This window comes from Triticum urartu, chromosome 1A (assembly GCF_056163025.1).
Source record: "Triticum urartu cultivar PI428250 chromosome 1A, HENAU_Tu73, whole genome shotgun sequence".
NCBI lineage: Eukaryota > Viridiplantae > Streptophyta > Magnoliopsida > Poales > Poaceae > Triticum > Triticum urartu.
This window is the reverse complement of record NC_141873.1, coordinates 399,620,604-399,641,775: the sequence shown is the minus strand read 5'-3', so window position 1 is coordinate 399,641,775 and position 21,172 is coordinate 399,620,604. Positions and strand designations below refer to the sequence as shown.

The 21,172-nt window shown below is 43.7% G+C and overlaps 1 protein-coding gene across 1 annotated transcript; it reads left to right on the top strand.

The window, feature by feature from the left end:
* Positions 1-13,676: 13,676 nt before the first annotated feature.
* LOC125514378 (lysophospholipid acyltransferase LPEAT1) lies at positions 13,677-20,138 on the top strand. Its single transcript, XM_048679691.2, has 8 exons — positions 13,677-14,366; positions 15,544-15,663; positions 15,781-15,818; positions 17,416-17,480; positions 17,984-18,052; positions 18,721-18,854; positions 19,578-19,718; positions 19,820-20,138. The coding sequence occupies exons 1-8, from the start codon at positions 13,893-13,895 to the stop codon at positions 19,925-19,927; spliced, it is 1,149 nt and encodes a 382-aa protein (XP_048535648.2). The 5' UTR covers positions 13,677-13,892; the 3' UTR covers positions 19,928-20,138.
* Positions 20,139-21,172: the final 1,034 nt, after the last annotated feature.

Genomic DNA, 21,172 nt, shown 5'->3' with positions numbered 1-21,172 from the left:
CTCGATAAGCTCAGGGAACACCAGTTCTACGCCAAGTTCTCCAAGTGTGAATTTTGGCTCGATGAGGTTCTTTATCTTGGTCATATCATCTCTGCCAAGGGCATTGTGGTGAATCCTGAGAAGGTGTCTGCAATTCTGAATTGGGAACCTCCTCAGAACGTGAAGCAACTCCGTAGCTTCCTCGGTCTCGCAAGCTACTGTCAAAGATTCGTTGAAAACTTTTCTAAGATCGCGAAGCCTCTCTCAAATCTTCTCCAGAAGCACGTCAAGTACGTTTGGTCTCCGGAGTGTGACATTGCTTTCAACACTTTGAAAGAGAAATTGGTCACCGCTCCAGTTCTGACTCCGCCTGATGAATCCAAGCCATACGAGGTCTTTTGTGATGCCTCTCTCCAAGGTCTAGGCATAGTGTTGATGCAAGAGAAGAAAGTTGTGGCTTATACCTCTCGCTAGTTGAAGCCCAACGAGAAGAACTACCCCACTCATGACCTCGAGTTGGCGGCAGTTGTGCATGCTCTTTTGACTTGGAGACATCTCTTATTGGGAAGAAAAGTGGACATTTCCACTGACCACAAGAGTCTCAAGTACATCTTCACGCAGCCTAATCTCAACCTCAGGCAGACTCGATGGGTCGAAATGATTCAAGAGTATAACCCGAGTATCGAGTATACTCCAGGTAAGGACAATGTGATTGCTGATGCATTGAGCAGGAAGGCTTACTGCAACAGTCTTATTCTCAAGCCTTATCAACCCGAGCTTTGTGAAGCTTTCCGCAAACTTAATCTGCAAGTTGTTCCTCAAGGTTTTCTCGCCAACCTTCAAGTGTCTCCTACCTTGGAAGACCAGATTCGCCAAGCCCAGCTTCTTGATGCTATGGTGAAGAAGGTGAAGATTGGGATTGCCAAGAGTCAACCCAAGTACAAGTGCTACCGCCTTGATGACAATGATACTCTCTTCTTCGAGGATCGTATTGTTGTGCCCAAAGGTGACCTTCATAAAGTGATTATGAATGAGGCTCACAATTCTCCCCTCTCCATTCACCCTGGGAGCACGAAGATGTATCAGGACCTCAAGCAGGCTTATTGGTGGACTCGAATGAAGCGCGAGATTGCTCAATTCGTGAATGAATGTGATGTCTGCAGAAGAGTGAAGGCAGAACACCAAAGGCCAGCTGGTCTCCTCCAACCTCTTGCCATTCTAGAATGGAAGTTTGACCACATTGAGATGGACTTCGTGACTGGGTTTCCAAAATCCAAACGTGACAATGATGCTATATTCGTTGTCATCGACAAACTCGCTAAAGTTGCTCACTTTCTGCCTATCAAAGAGTCAATCACTGCAGCTCAATTGGCGGAACTCTATACCTCTCGAATTGTCTCTCTGCACGGTATTCCACAAGTGATCTCTTCAGACCGTGGCAGCATCTTTACCTCCAAGTTTTGGGATTCTTTTCAGAAGGCCATGGGCACCAACATCCGCTTCAGCACAGCTTTCCATCCTCAAACTAGCGGTCAAGTCGAGCGTGTCAACCAGATTCTTGAAGATATGCTCAGGGCTTGTGTGATCTCCTTCGGCATGAAGTGGGAGGATTGTCTTCCATATGCTGAATTCTCCTACAACAATAGTTTTCAAGCAAGTTCGGGCAAGGCCCCATTGGAAATTCTGTATGGCAGGAAGTGCCGTACCCCTCTCAACTGGTCTGAAACCGGTGAACGTCAGCTTCTCGAAAATGACTTAATCACAGAGGCAGAGGAAATGTGCAAAGTCATTCGAGATAACCTTAAAGCAGCCCAATCCTGCGAGAAGAGCTACTATGATAGTAAGCACCGTGATTTGGCTTTCGAGATCGGAGATCATGTTTACCTCCGCGTCTCTCCTATGAAAGGTACTCGTCACTTCGGTATCAAAGGGAAGCTTGCCCCTAGATACGTGGGACCTTTCAAGATCATCAGCAAGAGAGGCGATCTCGCCTATCAACTCGAGCTTCCTTCAAACTTTGCAAATGTTCATGACGTGTTCCATGTCTCTCAGCTTCGAAAGTGCTTCAAGACTCCTGACCGCACCATCAACTTCGAGGACATTGAGCTCCAAGAAGACCTCTCTTATCGTGAGCACCCCGTTGCTATTCTTGAAGAGACTGAACGCAAGACTCACAACAAGTCAATCAAATTCCTCAAAGTTAAGTGGTCACACCATTCCGACCGTGAAGCTACCTGGGAACGCGAGGATCACCTCCGTTCTGAGTACCCGGCGTTCTTTCAGTCCTAGATCTCGGGACGAGATCCTTTCATAGTGGTGGAGTGTTGTAACACCCCGGATATGATTTTCCCAATATGTACTCCAACTCTTGCCGTTTCCGGCCTTAAGTTATTTTATTTTCTCGGGTTCGGGTTTTTGTCTCCGTGTGTTGTTATCGTTGTCATGCATCTCATATCATATCATCATGTGCATTGCATTTGCATACGTGTTCATCTCATGCATTCGAGCATTTTCCCCGTTGTCCGTTTTGCATTCCGGCGCTTCGTTCTCCTCCGGTGGTCATTTCTACCTTTCTTTCGTGTGTGGGGATTAAACATTTCCGGATTGGACCGAGACTTGCCAAGCGGCCTTGGTTTACTACCGGTAGACCGCCTGTCAAGTTTCGTATCATTTGGACTTCGTTTGATACTCCAACGGTTAACCGAGGGACCGAAAAGGCCTCGTGTGTGTTGCAGCCCAACACCCCTCCAAGTTGGCCCAAACCCACCAAAACCCTCTCCATCATCTAGAGCGTTCGATCATGATCGCGTGGCCGAAAACCGCACCTCATTTGGACTCTCCTAACTCTTTCTATGCCTGTATAATGACCCCTCCGAAATTGCCCTTCTCCTTTCCCCGAAACCCTAGATCCATCCACCGCCGTCGCCGGACGTGTCCAGAGCGGACCGGACACGTCCGCCCGCCGCCGCCTGACCTACCGCGCGCCGCCATGTCAGCTCCCGCTAAGCCCCACTTCGCCGGATCCGCCGCGGGCCCGCAGGCCCATCCGCGGCCCCCTCCGCGCGCCACTGGGCCGCGCCTCCCGCGCCTCGCCCCGCCGCCTGGAAGCTCTCGCCGCCACCGCGGCTTCGCCCGCTCTCGCTGACTGGCGCCACCGCGCCGCCGCGGCCGCCTTCGACGCCCGCGCCACCGCACCCGGACCGGCCACCTTCTCCGGCCATCCCCGCCTCCGCCGCCCTCCGCCGTTACCCCCGACGTCGCCGGCAAGTCCTTCTCCGGCGGCCTCCCTGTCTAGCTCCGGTGAACAGTGCTCCTCCGACGAACCTCGTAAAGCGTGCGGATCTGGATCTGAGAATAGATCGGGTTGACTTTTTGCCTGAAACCCTAATTTTTTGCTCCTGTTCATCACATCGTAACTTTGCATCTGTAGCTCCATTTTGGGCATATAGCATATCAAAATGTTCGCCTCAGAGAGCACATCATTTCATCTCATTGCATCATTTTCATTTGTGTTCATCTGGATGCCCGAAATGCTGTTAGAAGAATGCTATTTGGGATAATTGTCAGATCTGCTGCTCCAATTAGATATTTGGCATTTTTGCCATGTTTATTGTGTGCATGATATGCCCATGAGCTCTACATGTGTTTTGTTATATGTTTTTCCATCTATCCATAGGTGCAACCCATGTATTTTTGTGATGTGTGTGGTGACTAGCACAAGCTTGCAAAGTGAGGCATTTGTTAATGCTGATTTCAGGGACTTAGCATTTCCACCAAGTCCTTGACCTGTTTATCTTATATGGCCATATGTTCATATTGTTTCCTAGTGATCCGTGCCTCTTTTAAGGATGATCAGTAAGGATGTTTTGTTAATCTTGTAGTGCTCTATCCATCCATGTCTTTGTTTGCAATTATGGAGCACCCTAGCTTGAGTCAATCAAGCTCTACTTTTGTCATTTCGGAAATCTAGGCAGATTGTCTACTTGTTAGCAATTTTGCCGAGGATGTTGTAGTTGATCCGTGCATGCTATGCTATTGTTCTTGCCATGTGTAGGTTGTATTTTGTGTATTCTTGGTGGGTGCATGCTTAGATTGTCATGACTTGCTCTGTAGTGAGTGCATCGAGCTCGTAAACATGCCCACTTGATATCTGTTTCAGCATGCTCCAGTTTTCACTAAGTCTGAGAACTGATTATGTTTTTGCCATGTTCACATGCTTGCAAATGTATTTTCTGATCCCTTTTCGCTCAAGGTCACTAAGGGACTTTTGTTAAGCTCTTTGAGTAGCTCCATGTCATGCTTTACTTTGCCATGTTAAGATCCTGTAGCATATTTGTTTCCTTGCTCCAAAGAGTACTACCTAATCTGAAATTCCAGACAAGTGTTAATTTCACTAAGTCTGAAATCTGTTTACCAAATGCATTTTTGTCATGCTTGTTTGAACCTGTTAATGGATGAATTGGCCGTAGCTCAGTGCTAGTCTTTTGTTAAGCATCTTGAATGGATCCATGCCATGTATTTTGATGCCATATTTGAGTGTTGTAGCATGTTCATCTTATCGCATTTAGATGGCTACTTGCTGTAAATCGCAGAACGTGGTCATATTTGAATCGCTTGCCATTTCCAAACCGTAACTCCGATTCCGACGTTCTTTATATCGTTTTCAAGCGATTTCATCTCATATTTCCAGTGGAACACTTGGATTTCCAATTTGAGGCCAGGTTAATGCATTCCTTGTCAAATCTTGCATATGCATCACATATTGCATCCCGCATAGCATACCATCCTTGCATCATATTGTTTGAGCCTTGCACGTGCTTGATTGTGTCCTTGTTGCTTGTTTGTCTTGTTTGGGTAGAGCCGGGAGACGAGTTCGCTAACGAGGAGCCCGTGGAGTTTGCTTTCGAGGATCCAGTCAACTCTCACAACTTTGCAGGCAAGATGATCATACCCTCGAAATCACTACTATCTTTGCTATGCTAGATGCTTGCTCTTTTGCTATGCCTATGCTACGATACCTACCACTTGCTTATCATGCCTCCCAAATTGTCATGTCAAACCTCTAACCCATCATGTCCTAGCAAACCGTTGATTAGCTATGTTATCGCTTTGCTCAGCCCTTCTTATAGCGTTGCTAGTTGCAGGTGAAGATTGGAGACCGTTCCTTGTTGGAACATTATTTACTTGTTGGGATATCATTATTTTGCCATGTTATCTTAATGCATCTATATACTTGGTAAAGGGTGGAAGGCTCGGCCTCTCGCCTAGTGTTTTGTTCCACTCTTGCCGCCCTAGTTTCCGTCATATCGGTGTTATGTTCCCAGATTTTTGCGTTCCTTACGTGGTTGGGTTATAATGGGAACCCCTTGATAATTCGCCTTGATTAAAGCTTTTCCAGCAATGCCCAACCTTGGTTTTACCATTTTCCACCTAGCCTCTTTTTCCCTTGGGTTTCCGGAGCCCGAGGGTCATCTTATTTTAACCCCCCCGGGCCAGTGCTCCTCTGAGTGTTGGTCCACCTGTCAGCTGCCGGTGGCCACCAGGGGCAACTCTGGGCTGGCCTACCCGTACCTAGGACAATCTGAGTGTGCCCTGAGAAAGAGATATGTGCAGCTTCTATTGGGATTTGTCGGCACATTCGGGCGGTGTTGCTGGATTTGTTTTAGCTTGTCGAAGTGTCTTGAAGAACCGGGATACCGAGTCTGATCGGAACGTCTCGGGAGGAGGTCTATTCCTTCGTTAACCGTGAGAGCTTGTCATGGGCTAAGTTGGGACTCCCCTGCAAGGATTTGAACTTTCGAAAGCCGTGCCCGCGGTTATGGGCAGATGGGAATTTGTTAATGTCCGGTTGTAGTTAACTTGAACCTTAATTTAATTAAAATGAATCAACTGTGTGAGCTGCCGTGATGGTCTCTTCTCGGCGGAGTCCGGGAAGTGAACACGGTGTTGGAGTAATGCTTCCGCAGGTTGTCCTCTAGTTACTCGCTCGCGCTTTGCCTCCTCTTCTCGCTCTCTTTTGCGAACAGGGTAGCCACCATATATGCTAGTCGCTTGCTGCAGCTCCACATATTTTCCTTGCCTTACCCATTAAGCTTAAATAGTCTTGATCGCGAGGGTGCGAGATTGCTGAGTCCCTGTGGCTCACAGATTACTTCCAAACCAGATGCAGGGCCTGATGATTCCGCTCCAGATGACGCGCTTGAGCTCAAGTGGGAGTTCGACAAGGACTCACGCCGATACTACGTGTATTTCCCTGATGATCAGTAGTGGTGCCCAGTTGGGGTGATCGGGACCGTGTCGCATGTTGGGTTATTTTTTATTTTGGCATCGTAGTCGGGCCATGAGTGTTTGAATGTTGTAATGCTATTTATGTATTTTGATTGACGTGGCGAGTGTAAGCCAACTATGTATCTCCCCTTTTATTATATATATTACATGGGATGTTGTGATGATTGGCTAACTTGCGACATTGCTTTCAATGCGGTTATGCCTCTAAGTCGTGCCTCGACACGTGGGAGATATAGCCGCATCGAGGGTGTTACATTGGCCCACCGCCTCTTGCGAGACAAGGCACTATATGCCGCATTCTGATTCTCGGTGAGGGGGTTGGGAGTGTGTTTTGACCCCAGGTAGATGTGCCCTCACCCGAGTGGCCTCGGGCGCAACTTGTGTTCAAAGACTTGATGGTTCGCGGGATTATACAATTCACGCCAGGTAGTTGTTTGTAGTTTTTATATGTTTTAGATCGATGGTAGGGCTAGTATGATGTCAATTTGGTCTCTGACGTAGTAGGCTTGAACTGTTAGTTATGGTATGTAAGATGTTAACGTCGTGAAAGTGCCTAGTTTAAATATGCGTGTTCAAATGAGCGTATGCGCAAAAATGTTTGATTTTTAAGGGCTTAAGTTTCACGGGGTATGCTAGATGAAAAAAATGTTTAATCCTTTAAAAACTTATAAGAAAATGGGATAGGAGGAGGAAGGTTTTACAGTTTTAAGATAGGCCCTCCACTATTTAGGCCAAAAGCGATGCAAAATTCACTTTTGCTTCATTTAACACCGGTGCCCTCCATTGTCCAGCTAGTGCCATAATTGTTTTTCAGAGAACCGGAGCATCTACTTGCTCCGATGACACATCCAACAAAGCAATAAACTAAGCCTGTCACTCATGGGAAGAACCGGCTGTGAGCCAGGAACAAGTCGCTGGTAGTGGGGCAACTGTCGCTGATATATAACTAGTTTATATGTATGGGTCTGACCTCCAATCGATGCCCAATTCTTTCACAGTGTGCGGGAGGTACTAAATATATTTCATTTGGCATCGTCGTGTGCGTGGCATACTTTTCAGAATTGTGGCATCGAACACACTGTGGAAGGCCTAAGGGTCCTGCTACACGTACATGTTCTAAAAGAAATCTCTTCGAAGGTAACACTAGAGAGGTGAAGTATTACCATATCGTATGGTAAAAAGTTTACTACCACAACGATGACGTGCATGTCGTATAGTGTCGGTTATAAATTATAACGTGTCTAATTTTTGAGAAAGATATAGCAATGAAGATCTTTTAAGAACAAATGCAACAATACCATTCTTGCATGCTAAGGGCATCTACAATGCAGGCTCTTACGACGGGCGCTAGGGTCCCAATCCTGGCTGTTTCATCCAATTCCTGGTCGATACCAGGATTTCGGCTTGCGCCGACGCAACTCCAGTCATCGGGCGCCTGTCTTTTTTTTTTCTGCGCCAATTTGTTTCAGAGGAGCCGGGCGCTATCATGGGCGCTAAAAAGTAGCTAGAAAATCTCGTGGCCTCAACTGTTGGTACAGCGCTCCTGCGATGGGGAGAATGGCGCTAGCGTAGCTGCATGTTCCTCTTTTTTGTGTGTGTAGCGCCTATGCATAGCATCGAGCATTGGAGACATGGACTATTACACGGGTGCTAAACATAAAATCCTTTTTTTTCTCTTAGCGCCTATACAAGAGTCCCTCTATTGGAGATGCCTTAAGGGCATCTACAACGCGAACGCTTAGCATAGACGCCAGGATTTGATTCCCGGTAGTTTCGTTCTAATCCAGTTCAATCCTGGTATTTAGGCTGGCATTGATGCCGAGGGAGTCACTGAGGGCTTAGTTTTTTCTTTCTTTCAGTATAACCCTTTTTTGCGGCAGCATGCGTTGGAGAGAACCAGTGCTAAACCTTTTTTAGCGAAAAAGTAATCTTGTAAGTGCTCAAACTTGTGGATAAAGACTCTTTCATCGATGCTAACTGATTAATTATTAATTTTAATAGTCTAAGTGTCTACGCAGGTGCGGTGCCCTAAATCTATGTGCGTTTACACATACTAGTGCCAAATAATGTGAATGTTGTTTTTTCGGATTTTTTTTTAAAACTATGATAATTTTTATAGCAAATTCGGAAACTATACACACTGATGGAGAAAAATCAAAAATATCACCCCGTCGGCCTCTTGCTGGCCGAAAAGGGACATTTCGGTCTCCTGTTGGCCGAAGAGGCACTTTTCGGCCAACAGTTGGCCAAAAAGGACTTTTCGGCCAACGGTTGGCCGAAAAGTACTTTTCGGCGAACAGTTGGCCAAAGAGTCTCTCTTCGGCCAACACCTATTCTACTTTTTAGAAAATTCATATAAAATAGGATTTTTAGTATTTTAATTTGATTCTTTTTGCATTAGATTAGAAATTCTATGAAGTTTCTGTAGATATCAAGTTTGACTAGATTTGGAAGTTTGAATTTGAATTTTCATGAATTTTCTCAAATCACTAGATTGCCTATAATTTGAGCTAGGAGTATTCTTTTTAGATGATTCCTTTTGCTACTGGTTCTTTGTGACTTTGTTTATCAGTACTAATTAATTGGTGAATTTTAGGATGATATTGACCGAACCTCGAGGCGAGATCCGATCCGTTATTGCGGTCCGACCTTTCACGACACTCCACCTTCAGCAGCAGTAGCCTCTCACCTGCGCACGCGATATGCACGAAATAGAGGGTTTGAACCTTACGGCCCAGCACGAGAAAATCAATCTCGACGATGATACTCACGCGCAAAAACAATTTCTACAAAGAAATCGCAACATAGAGATTTTCTAAAGATCCCTCTAAAACTTGATACGGGTGTCTACCCTTGAAAACGCATCGTGTCTATTTTATCAAATAACCTGCCTTTACATTGACCGTACTATGGCTATTTATATTAGTATAGCCGACCCTTTTAACTTGACTGACAAACAATAAAACTAGTGTACGTAAACAAGTCAAACTCTTATCTCTAATTAAATTGCCTTTTACATCTCGGCATATATGATAATCTGAGGTGGACCCCAGCCCGTATCCTTTAATGAAAGCAAATCACGTACTAGCAACCTCCAAGTCTTGCCAGATTGAGGGACCTTCTTTTTACGTGGAAGTGGCAAGAATAAAAACAAATTTCTTTCTTTGATTTTATTGGCTGAGTCAAATAGATCACAGATCCTATACTCCCATGTATGTACGTAGGCTCCATTAGCTTTCCAAAATTTGGAGAGTGTTTCTGTTTCCTTGCCAGACCTTGCTTGATCAATATTGCATGCAGATGTCACATCTTGATTTACCTCTTCACCTTGCATGTAATTACTCTCCTTTAATACATGCACGTCCAGAGACTTCTCTTCCTTCTCGTTGGCGCAAAGATCAAACAAAACAATGTCCTGTTTTATTTTAACAGAAAATAATTCCTCTAACCCACTGACATGCGGTACTATTTTGCGATCATCAACGCTAACATCAGTTGCGGCCATATCATTCTCTCCTCCTTGAAACGAAATCGTCCTCGGTTTCGAATCTATCTCTTCAACAATATTTGTATTTGCAGTTTGAACGATGCTTGGAAAATTTTCAGCGGCTTCAACCTTCTTCTTCTTTACTTCTGATGCAGCTTGAGCAATGTCCCGCTTCTTGCGATCAGCCATATACTTCTCCAATGTGTACGAATCAAGTGCTATGTATTGTCCTCCACAAACAAAAGAAAATTCACCAACCGAATGATATGTCAACTGTCTTTTATCTGTCCATGGTTTTCCTAGCAGTATTGAACATGTATGTATGTGCGTAGGAAGCATATCACACATGACCATATCGTCATATCCACATAGAATAAACCGTACCTCAACGCGATGCATGATCTTGACAAACTTGTCCTTCCACCAAAGCTCATACGGTTCTGGATGTTCAATCAATGACAAGTTCAAAGCATCAACCATAGTCTGACTCACCATATTCATACTAGAGTAGCAATTCATCAATGTTGCACAACTCATCGGCCCGACGCGCACACGTGTAAAGCATTGGTACCAAGGCAAGGAACGCAAGGGATCCTTCTCGACCGTCATCATCATTTGCGAGCTACAATCTTTTCTCATGATAAAAAACTTCAATAGTAACTCGAAGAAAAATATTGTGTCGTGAACAACCTGGCTCTGATACCACTTGATATTGACCGAACCTCGAGGCGAGATCCGATTCGTTATTGCGGCCCGACCTTTCACGACACTCCACCTTCAGCAGCAGTAGCCTCTCACCTGCGCACGCGATATGCATGAAATAGAGGGTTTGAACCTTACGGCCGAGCACGAGAAAATTAATCTCGACGATAATACTCACGCGCAATAACAATTTCTACAAAGAAATCGCAACATAGAGGTTTTCTAAAGATCCCTCTAAAACTTGATACGGGTGTCTACCCTTGAAAACACATCGTGTCTATTTTATCAAATAACCTGCCTTTACATTGACCGTACTATGGCTATTTATACTAGTATAGCCGACCCTTTTAACTTGACCGACAAACAATAAAACTAGTGTACGTAAACAAGTCAAACTCTTATCTCTAATTAAGCTGCCTTTTACATCTCGGCATATATGATAATCTGAGGTGGACCCCAGCCCGTATCCTTTAATGAAAGCAAATCACGTACTAGCAACCTCCAAGTCTTGCCAGATTGAGGGACCTTCTTTTTACGTGGAAGTGGCAAGAATAAAAACAAATTCCTTTCTTTGATTTTATTGGCCGAGTCAAATAGATCACAGATCCTATACTCCCATGTATGTACGTAGGCTCCATCAGCTTTCCAAAATTTGGAGAGTGTTTCTGTCTCCTTGCCAACCTTGCTTGATCAATGTTGCATGCAGATGTCACGTCTTGATTTACCTCTTCACCTTGCATGTAATTACTCTCCTTTAATACATGCACGTCCAGAGACTTCTCTTCCTTCTCGTTGGCGCAAAGATCAAACAAAACAATGTCCTGTTTTATTTTAACAGAAAATAATTCCTCTAACCCACTGACATGCGGTACTATTTTGCGATCATCAACGCTAACATCAGTTGCGGCCATATCATAGGATTATTTAAAATTAGGTTTTTACGTCATTCTCTCCCTCCATTTTCTCCCGCCATTTTATTTCCCGCCATTCTCTCCCTCCATTTTCTTTCCCGCCATTCTCTCCCGCCATCTTCTTTCCCGCCATCTTCTTTCTCGCCATCTTCACTTCTCAACTTATAAAACGAGCCTCATGGTGTCGACGATCGTAGATAACATCGTCTGACACGGTCCGTGTCTCCTGCGTCGGTGCTGCAAACACTTATGACTTCTCTCAGACAGTGTTTCACACTCCACATGAAGGCATCATCGTCATCCTCCGTCGATGCAGCACTCCTTAGTGTGGCGGGAGAGAATGGCAGGAAATAAAATGGCGGCAAAGAAAATGGAGGGAAAAAGATTGCGGGAAAGTATTTTTTTCATGTATAAAATGGCAATGGTTGTACAGGATTTACAGGCACTTTTAAATATAAACTCCTATGAAGCTCAAAACAAGTTTTCTAGTAGGATAAAAAAATAAAATACAAAAAAATACTACAAATAAAATAGCTACTGATAACTAAACAGAAACAAAAAGAATATGTCAAAAAACTAAAGAAAAAATTTAAAGCAATTAAAATTAAAAGAAATAGCATAAAACCTAACAAACACTAAAACAGAACTGTTTTCATAAAAACCTAATTTTAAATAATTATAAAATTCACCAATTAATTACTACTGATAAACAAATTCACAAAGAACCAGTAGCGAAAAGAATCATCTTAAAAAATACTCCTAACTTAAATTATAGACAATCTAGTTATTTGAGCAAATTCATGAAAAAATTAAATTCAAACTTTCAAATCTAGTCAAACTTGATATCTACAGAAACTTCATAAAATTTCGAATCTAATGCAAAAAGAATCAAATTAAAATACTAAAAATCCTATTTGATATGAATTTTTTTAAACAGTAGAGCAGGTGTTGGCCGAAGAGGGACTCTTTGGCCAACTGTTGGCCGAAAAGTCCTTTTTGGCCAACGGTTGGCCGAAAAGTCCCTTTTTGTTTCGGCCAACAGGAGGCCGACGGGGTGATACTTTTGATTTTTCTTCATTAGGGTGTATAGTTTCCGAATTTGCTATAAAAATCATCATAGTTTCAAAAAAAAATCGTTTTTTCGCAAAAAAAGTGAATGTTGTTGCCTATAAAAACTTGTCATCACCACTCCATGAATAATGAGGAAGGAGATACTAAGATTTGTAAGAATATTCCTTTTTCTTTCAAAGTTTTCATTTCATTAGATAGGAATATGGCAAACACCCTCTTAGAGTAAGCACGAGAATCACCACACAAGGAATATTTGTATAATGGTTAGTTCTTTCTTTCTACCAGTTCCTTTTTCTCTGATTTCCCCTATTTTATCGTAAGGAGGCTGAGAAATACATTAGACAGACAATAGAAATGCATTAGTCAAATGACACAAATGCAATTGACCTAATTAGAAAATGCTTGTTCAAATAAAGTCGGAGACTGAGGTAAACTTATACAAATAACACAGTCCCTTTTGTACATTAATTTGAAGTGCAAAAAACGTCTTACATTAGTGTACGGAGGTAATAATAGATAAACTAAGAAGATGCAAAGTACTATTCAAAATATAAAATGCCATGCAGCAACCTAGAAAAATGTACAATTCACATTAGTACAAAATGCAATAGGAACTAATGTAATGTCGCAAGCCACTAACTAGTGTAAACTATATAATAGACAGAAAAAAAACAGTAAAACAATACAATGGGGATACACCTTTTGAAACAAAGCGAAACGAATAATGAAAAAAAATATTTCGACTGGACATGCTATTCACGAGCATCTAAAACTGGTGGAAAAGGGTGAGAAGGATGTTCGGGCAAAAATAATCCTTGTTGCGAGCAGCTAAATTATAGAATAACAATATAAATTATGTACTGATACTATATGAAAAGTGAACATGCATAATAAGATTCTTGCTATTTTTTTAGTATTAAACTTCCTTTTTCTGTTTCCTCCATACTCCTCCCAGTTTCCAGAATAATCCATCAAGCATTCGAGGAACGCCAGAACAATCCAATAAACTGTTCAACTCATGAAATGAAAAGAATATAAAAAATAGAAGTTGGTTCGCCGTCACGGATTGGATTTGAGACGTACGCGTGGCGAATTCTGTCATTGCCGCCGACGGCACGTCACATTTGCGCCTATTCTGTTGAGCCTGGCTAGTTCGAGTCGTCCACGCAAAGTCGTAGCTCCGGTAAACCCATCTCGCACGCCCTGAGCCGTCCGATCCAAATCCCACGCTCTTTCTCCCTTCCCCCCCATTCCCGTCCCGCCGTGGTCCTCCTCCCCCGTGTCCAGCCCACCCACGCCACCACCGACCAGTCGACCGCCATCAATCCCTTCCCAAGTTCCCATCTCCACCTCCCCACCCCACCGCGGCGCTTCTCTCCTCGTCATGCAGACCTAGTGCTTGCTAAGGCCACCGCCACCGCTAGGTTTAAGCTTCTCCCTCCGTCTCCGCCACCATGGCCGTCGACGCCGCCACCGCCCCCTCCGAGCTCGACGGCAGCATCCGCGGCGAGGGGGAGGTCGCGGCCAAGCCGCCCCCCTCCGCCGCTGCACCGGCGGCGCGGGAGAGCCCCGAGGAGCTGGACCGGAGGTACGCTCCGTACGCGCGGCGGGACGCGTACGGGCCCATGGGCCGCGGCCCCCTGGGGGCGGCGGAGGCGGCGCGGATGGCCGTGGCCGCGGCCGTGCTCCTCCCGCTCCGGGTCGTGGCCGGCGTGCTCGTGCTCGTCGCCTACTACCTCGTGTGCCGCGTGTGCACGCTGTGGGTGGAGGAGGAGCGGGCGGGGGGCGAGGGCGAGGGCTACGCGCGGCTCCAGGGGTGGAGGCGGGCGTGGGTCGTGCGCTGCGGCCGCGCCCTCTCACGTGCCATGCTCTTCGTCTTTGGCTTCTACTGGATCCGCGAGCACGACCGCCGCTTCCCCGATGCCGAGGTAGCAATTGTAAACTAGTATAGTACTATTTTCTACTTCTGTATACGGCGTAGCCCAATGTGCCTATTTCCTGTTGCCTGCTTGCTTGATACCTCTGCAATGGTAGAACTGGATGCTGTGATAGCCCGTAGTATGTGATGCCTAGTTTGTTCATTGTTGTGGTGCTTGTCTGGTCTGGTCTGACGTAGTTGGAGATGCATATTTTGGGGGACGTCTCTGCTGCCTAGTCCGTTTCCTTGGACTGGATCAACGTGTTGTTCTAGCATATGTACTTGCTTAAATTTGGTCAGGCATATGCCCATCCTGTCAGCCTAGCATCCCTTCATCAGTATACTTTGCGAATACTTGCCTGCTGCTGACACTCATGACATGATGCATGGGGATCATTCCTTCTGGTGCAAATGTTTCTACTATTATAGAACTATTTGTTCGTCACGGGGTTAAAATTGGTAGATCAAATAGTAGGATGCAACTATACTGTGCTGGACCTGTTTGTTATCTGAATTAGTATTCATTCATGGCTTTGTTCAAGGTCCTCTGTCATCTTCCAGTAAGCGAAAATAAGACCGTTCAAGATAAAGTGACACGTGTTCCTGTATCTCACTGTATCTCCAGACAGTTCTGTGCCAGCAGCCGTGTTGGCGTCGGCCACTCGGGCGAGGGCATAGCAGTTTTTGACTTAGTACAGCTCTTCCTTTTTTAGGCCTTGATCTTGTTTTGATTTGTTGTGCTTTTCTTTTCTGCGTCGGGCCTCTTGGCCTTATGTACTCTTGCACCTTCTTGGTGTTTCTTCTAATACAAAATGATTCATGTTTGAGAACAAAAAAGTGACACATTTCCCTTTTTAGTCAGTGAACTATGAATTTGAACTAATGTTTAGTGTTTGTTCTGAATTATGTATGACATATTAAATTTGTTTCCTATTTAAGACGGATGCAGATTATGAATGCTTGGGCTTTGTTCCATAATGCTACACCTATCTCTATTCTCTTATAAAAATATAAATAATGTTACATTGTTACGATGACTGATAATAGATGGCTAAGTATGGAGTATTTGTACGTATAAGGTTAACAGTCTGTTCAACAGTTTACCTAACCTTCTTTAATAATTGAGTATTGCATGCCACTGCTTTTGCGTCTATCGTATATCCAACTGGACAGTTCATTTCTTTTAGGGCAAGGATCTGGGCCACTCTGAATTATTGGAAAGACCAGGGGCAATCGTATCTAATCATGTATCATATGTGGATATTCTTTATCACATGTCATCTTCTCTTCCAAGTTTTGTTGCTAAGGTACTTCAGTTATGTATGTTCTAATGTTGATGTATTCATATGATTTCTTGAAAATCATGTCGTCAGAATATATTGATTTTGACATGCTTATTTTGCACGTGACTATCATTCTTGAAGAGATCAGTGGCCAGATTGCCCCTAGTTGGTCTCATAAGGTAATAGCATTCTCTACTGTATTGAGTCTCTTGCTTCTCTACTTTTTGGTTGAAACAAGTCCACATAACCCCCTGAGATTTCACAGAACGACTACATAACCCCCTGAACTTTAAAACCGGGTATTCCACCCCCTGAATTTTACAATACCATTCAAAACACCCCCGGGAGCTTTGGAGATGGTTTTAAGAGTGGTTTTGTGTTTTGTCCACGTGTTGGGCTACAACCGGCATGCTTCTCCTGGAGCGCATCGCCGGCCCAAGGGCCGAGCAAACAGTGCATCCTTTGGAATCCCCACCTCCATCTCATGCTGCAACTCCCTCTCGCTCCTTTTCCATCCCCGTTGCTTGTGTCCAACCACTCAGCCCGTGGCCACGCACCCCGAGAGCATAGCGCCATGGCCACCCTGGCTTCGTCGCTTGTTGGGTCCAGCTCCGGAGAGGGCCTTCGTCTTGCTGTCGTCCATGGATATGAAGAACTCGTGGAGCTCTTGCCACGCCCAATTCCGGCGATGCCATTGCACTAACGTCTAACTTGGCGCAACCATGCATGCCAGGAACCTGCACACGTCTTTGCGGCGGGTCTAAACCCTCATTCCGCCTGCTACGCGCCAGTGACATGAACCACTCCAACTACTGCTCGTCCTGCCGCCATCAAAAGAATCCAAAACAGGAGCACAAACAGCCGTCAGGCACTACTGGGTGGTGTGCCGCAAGCAGGCACTGCCGCCGGGTGTGGACACAAGGCTCTACCCATGGGTCCATGATCGACATGTACGCACCTCAGGACAGCAACTGCACCCGCCGGCCGGGCTGCTCTGGCAATGTGGTCATCCGCACATCGACGGCGGCCACCGTTGGAGAAGTGATTTCCAGCCCAATCTGCTACAGTGCAGCGACTAGCCAGGGACCGACTACGCTACTTGCAATGACTCGTCGACGTTATGGACAGGCTGACTTGCAACATCCCCGCGCGCGCATATCCCCTTTTAGCTAGATGGGCATGTCGCTCAGCGACACGGACTTCAGGTGTGGTGCGCCCTCGTTCATAGGGCCGGCGCGTTATACATATGAACCAACGGGGCAAGGACAAAGTCGTCGAGCTCGAGCCATTGCTAGAGCCATAGAGATGCCGGATTTCCTGAAGGTGTCGGTCTGCCTCTGCCTGGAGGCTTAGACTGCGTAGGAATAGCAGCTGGACGCATGCCCACATGTGCATGCATGCATTGTTTGAGCTTCCATGCTTAAACTGCTTCCAGGCTTAAACTGTTTCCGTGCTTCCATATTTGGTTGTTTGATTTTTCTCCTTTGGCAGTTCCTGTGTAGTGTATTTTCAACCGTGTGGCAAAACCACCTGCTGAAACCACTTGTAACAGAGTGAGGGGGTGATATGACTGGTTTTGTAAACATCAGGGAGCCAAATACCCGGTTTTGTAGTTTAGGGGGTTAAGTGTCCGATTCGTGAAACTTTGGGGGGTTATGTGGACTTCTTTCCTTTTTGGTTAGAGCAACATTGTATTTTAGCGGATAGTATATGGCTAGACAGTTGCTTGTATTTTTTGTTAACTGAATTTACAACATGATTTCTGTTGTGATGCAGCAAATGCATTGGTTGTATTTTTGTTCAGCGAGAGTCTAAAACTTCGGATTTCAAAGGTGTTTCAGGTATATGACGATATCTAACCTTAAGTGATCATACTTAAAGTTTCTCATGCTTCAGTTATGGATTTCTTTTCATCGTCGTGGTTCGTGCTTAGATTATGGCTTATGCAATTCATACTCGAAGAGTTACTATATTGGCACAATGAATCTCCACAAACTGATCGGTGCCTGCACTCTACAAGTATATCTTATTCATAATCATCATCGTGGTGACCTTTCAATATAGTCATGCCAGTCTTGAACTGTTAGTTTAATTGACGTTTGTTTATACAGTTACTGTAGGCAGATTCACTTCCGTTTATACAAAAATAGCTAGTTTTTTGTGGTCAGGCTTGTTGAAACAACATACCCTATATCATTCTATGTTGAATATACAGTTGCTGCAGATAGATTCACTTCTGTTTGTACATAAATGACTTTGTTTTTTGTGGTCAGGATTTGTTGAAACAATGTACCTTACGCCATTCTATTTTGCTTGTTGTTGCTTTCTAATTTGTACCATACAGGTGCTGTAACTGAAAGAATCCAGCGAGCTCATCAGCAAAAGAATTCTCCAATGATGTTGCTCTTTCCTGGTTGGTGTATAATAATACCTCTTTCTTCCATTCAATCTGCATATGTACAGTAACTAAGCATTTTCTAGTTTATTGTTCTTCTGTGATGCATATTTGCATTGCTAGTGACCTGGTATATTTCCCTTTTCTTGTGGAACGCATTTTGTTCTTAGGAGTATATTTTTGTTTGTTCACTATATCTTCTAATTACATCTATGATGTGACTAGTCTTATTTTAATCTTATTTTCCTTTTTGCTGGGATTGCAATCCAATCTTGATATAAGATCGAGATGCTGTATCTGTATTTGACTTGCAGTAGCTTTCCTGCTTGATGAATTTGGATTGTTAACTGCATTGGCTTTAAGTATGCATATGTTTACGTGCTCCTTATATAAAAAGATACTTCAATATTTCATGCTATAGCTGTTCAAATTTAGCACAATCTATTTTACTACTACCTCCATACACTAATATAAGACGTTTTTGTAGTTCAATTTGGACTGCAAAAACGTCTTACATTAGTTTACAGAGGGAGTTCTTCTATATTTGTACTCAAAACTGAAATTGTGAAATTACGTATTGTGCTCCAAGAGCACTTGGATTAAGTGTTTGTAAATCTGCCTCTGTTTTTATATATAGTCTTCGTTTTATGCATCTTACTTACACTTGGTTATATTCCTAATTGTAGAGGGCACAACTACAAACGGGGATTATCTCCTTCCATTCAAGACAGGGGCCTTTCTTGCAAGAGCACCAGTACAACCTGTCATTTTAAGATACCCTTACAAGAGATTCAGTCCAGCATGGGACTCCATGGATGGGGTGAGTGTCAATGGCAAGTCTGCACACATTTGTACTTGTCAGTTCCAAATGCCTATAATGACCACATGTATGAACAATAAAATGAAATGCTCTTTATAGAGTTGATGATGTCTTCACTAAAATAACATTTCATCGATATCATTTTGTGTTGGTTTCATTAGTGCATATATTCAGGACGTTACATTGATGAACTTCCTGTTATTAGCTACCATTTTGCCCATGTATCCTTTATATTTTTTTCACAATGGAATATACTGAGGTACACCTTTTGTTTTCTTAATTTATTTTCTCACCCTAAAGTCTAAAACAGTTTATATAGAAATTACATATAATGGACAGTTGACCTGAGAAAACTAGTACTTTAGTGATCTAAACGATCTTGAATTTCTTTACAGAGGGAGTAAGACTTGTGCGCAATTCATTCGATAATAATGGTTATAGCATGTTTTCTAATGTTTGTAAGGTGCATCCATAATGAGTGTGTTCTATGGTACTACCTCTGTCTGGAATTAGTTGACGCTCAAACGGATGTATCTAAACATATTTCAGTGCTAGATACATCCGTTTGAGCGTCAACTAATTCCAGACGGAGGGAGTGCTTTCCTGAAGTTACCCCAACTGATTTTAGCAGTCATCCAGATAACCTCAGTTAATTAAATATACGAAAGAGCACTTCCATATATGAGCATCTAGTATCCATTTTAACTTCGGTGAAACTTTCAGGCACGCCATGTATTTCTGCTCCTTTGTCAGTTTGTGAATCATCTAGAGGTTGTGCATTTGCCTGTGTACTATCCTTCTGAGCAAGAAAAGGATGATCCGAAGCTCTACGCAGATAATGTACGGAAATTAATGGCAGTGGAGGTACATATATTCATCTTTCTTGTTGATCCATCAGCCTTTGAAATCTTTTGTGTTAGATGTATATACCAAGTTATTAACTCTTCTTGACTTCCATGTTTCAGGGAAACTTGATTCTTTCAGATCTTGGGTTAGCGGAGAAGCGAGTGTACCATGCAGCCCTGAATGGTAATAATAGTCTGCCTCGTGCCTTACACAAGAAAGATGATTGAAATGTATTACCATTGGGATTAGTATACTGACAGTCTGAGTGTCTTGCTTGTAACAATAAATAAAAGTGGGTGTGTTACATGGCATCCATCCTCGTGTTTGAGAGGAGCGTTGTGAATATTACCCCGATGTTTCACTGTAGAAAACAAGCAACTAACTGTTGTGGTACAGCGAATATGTGAGCAATAAATGTACACAACGGGCTTTCATACACCTCTTCCTAAGTTCCTATGGTCCATGTGAGCCTTTTATACACTGCTTGTTCTGAAAACTGAATCGTCTATCTACTTGGTCGCCCCTGCAGGCTTATCATGTCGAAGTTAATTTGGATACCACTGCTGTTTATTTTCCTACATGTGCCTGAAAGCAGAAATCGAAGTTTTGTCACTAATCTTTCCCGTTAGGGGAGGACCCTTTGTAGATGACCACTGGCCACCCATTTTTTGCAGCAAGAATCAGGCAGGCATTTAATCGGGAAGGAGGTGAAACTTTAGGGATTAAGGCCTCACTTCGATCGAGGGTAAAATTTGTGTGCTCTATGGTGTTTAGCTCAAGTTTTAACTGAACAACAGGCAGCAGACAAAATTTACACCCAATCCAGACAGGGCCCAAGGGGAAACTCCCCAATATATGGGGAGCAGCGATTTGGCTCCCGAGCTCATCTGCTCACTTCACACTCAACATCGAGAATTACAACCAGCATGGTAGAAGTCTGTCAACATCTTCATGACCAAAGCATAACCAAACCGCCGTACAAGCACTAGCATAATTGGCCACAAAGTGACTAGTAGACATGACGTGGAGTTTCTACACCTGAGCTCATATGTCCGCGTGTGAACAGTAAAATAAATAAAATAGATAAGCATTTAAAAAATTCTGAATTTTTTTGTGGCATACTTTAAGAAATATTTGTTGTGCATGCAAATTTTCATCATGAAATGACATTCGTGGAAGGCGTGGTAAAGAAAACAAAATTGATGTTATGTAAATGTTACTTTCAAACGCATTTGGGGCTTTGATATTTTTTTTGCCACGACTTCGATCAATATGATTTCGTGATGAATTTACATGCACAACAAACATTTCTTAAACCATGTCACAAAAAAATTCAAAAGTTTTTAAAATATTTTTCTATTTTATTTATTTTACTGTTCACACCAGGAGCATATGAGCTCAGGTGTAAAAAGGCACTTTCGTTTGACTATGCTTAACATGTGTCGTACAAGTTTGACGGGACTTTAGCAAAG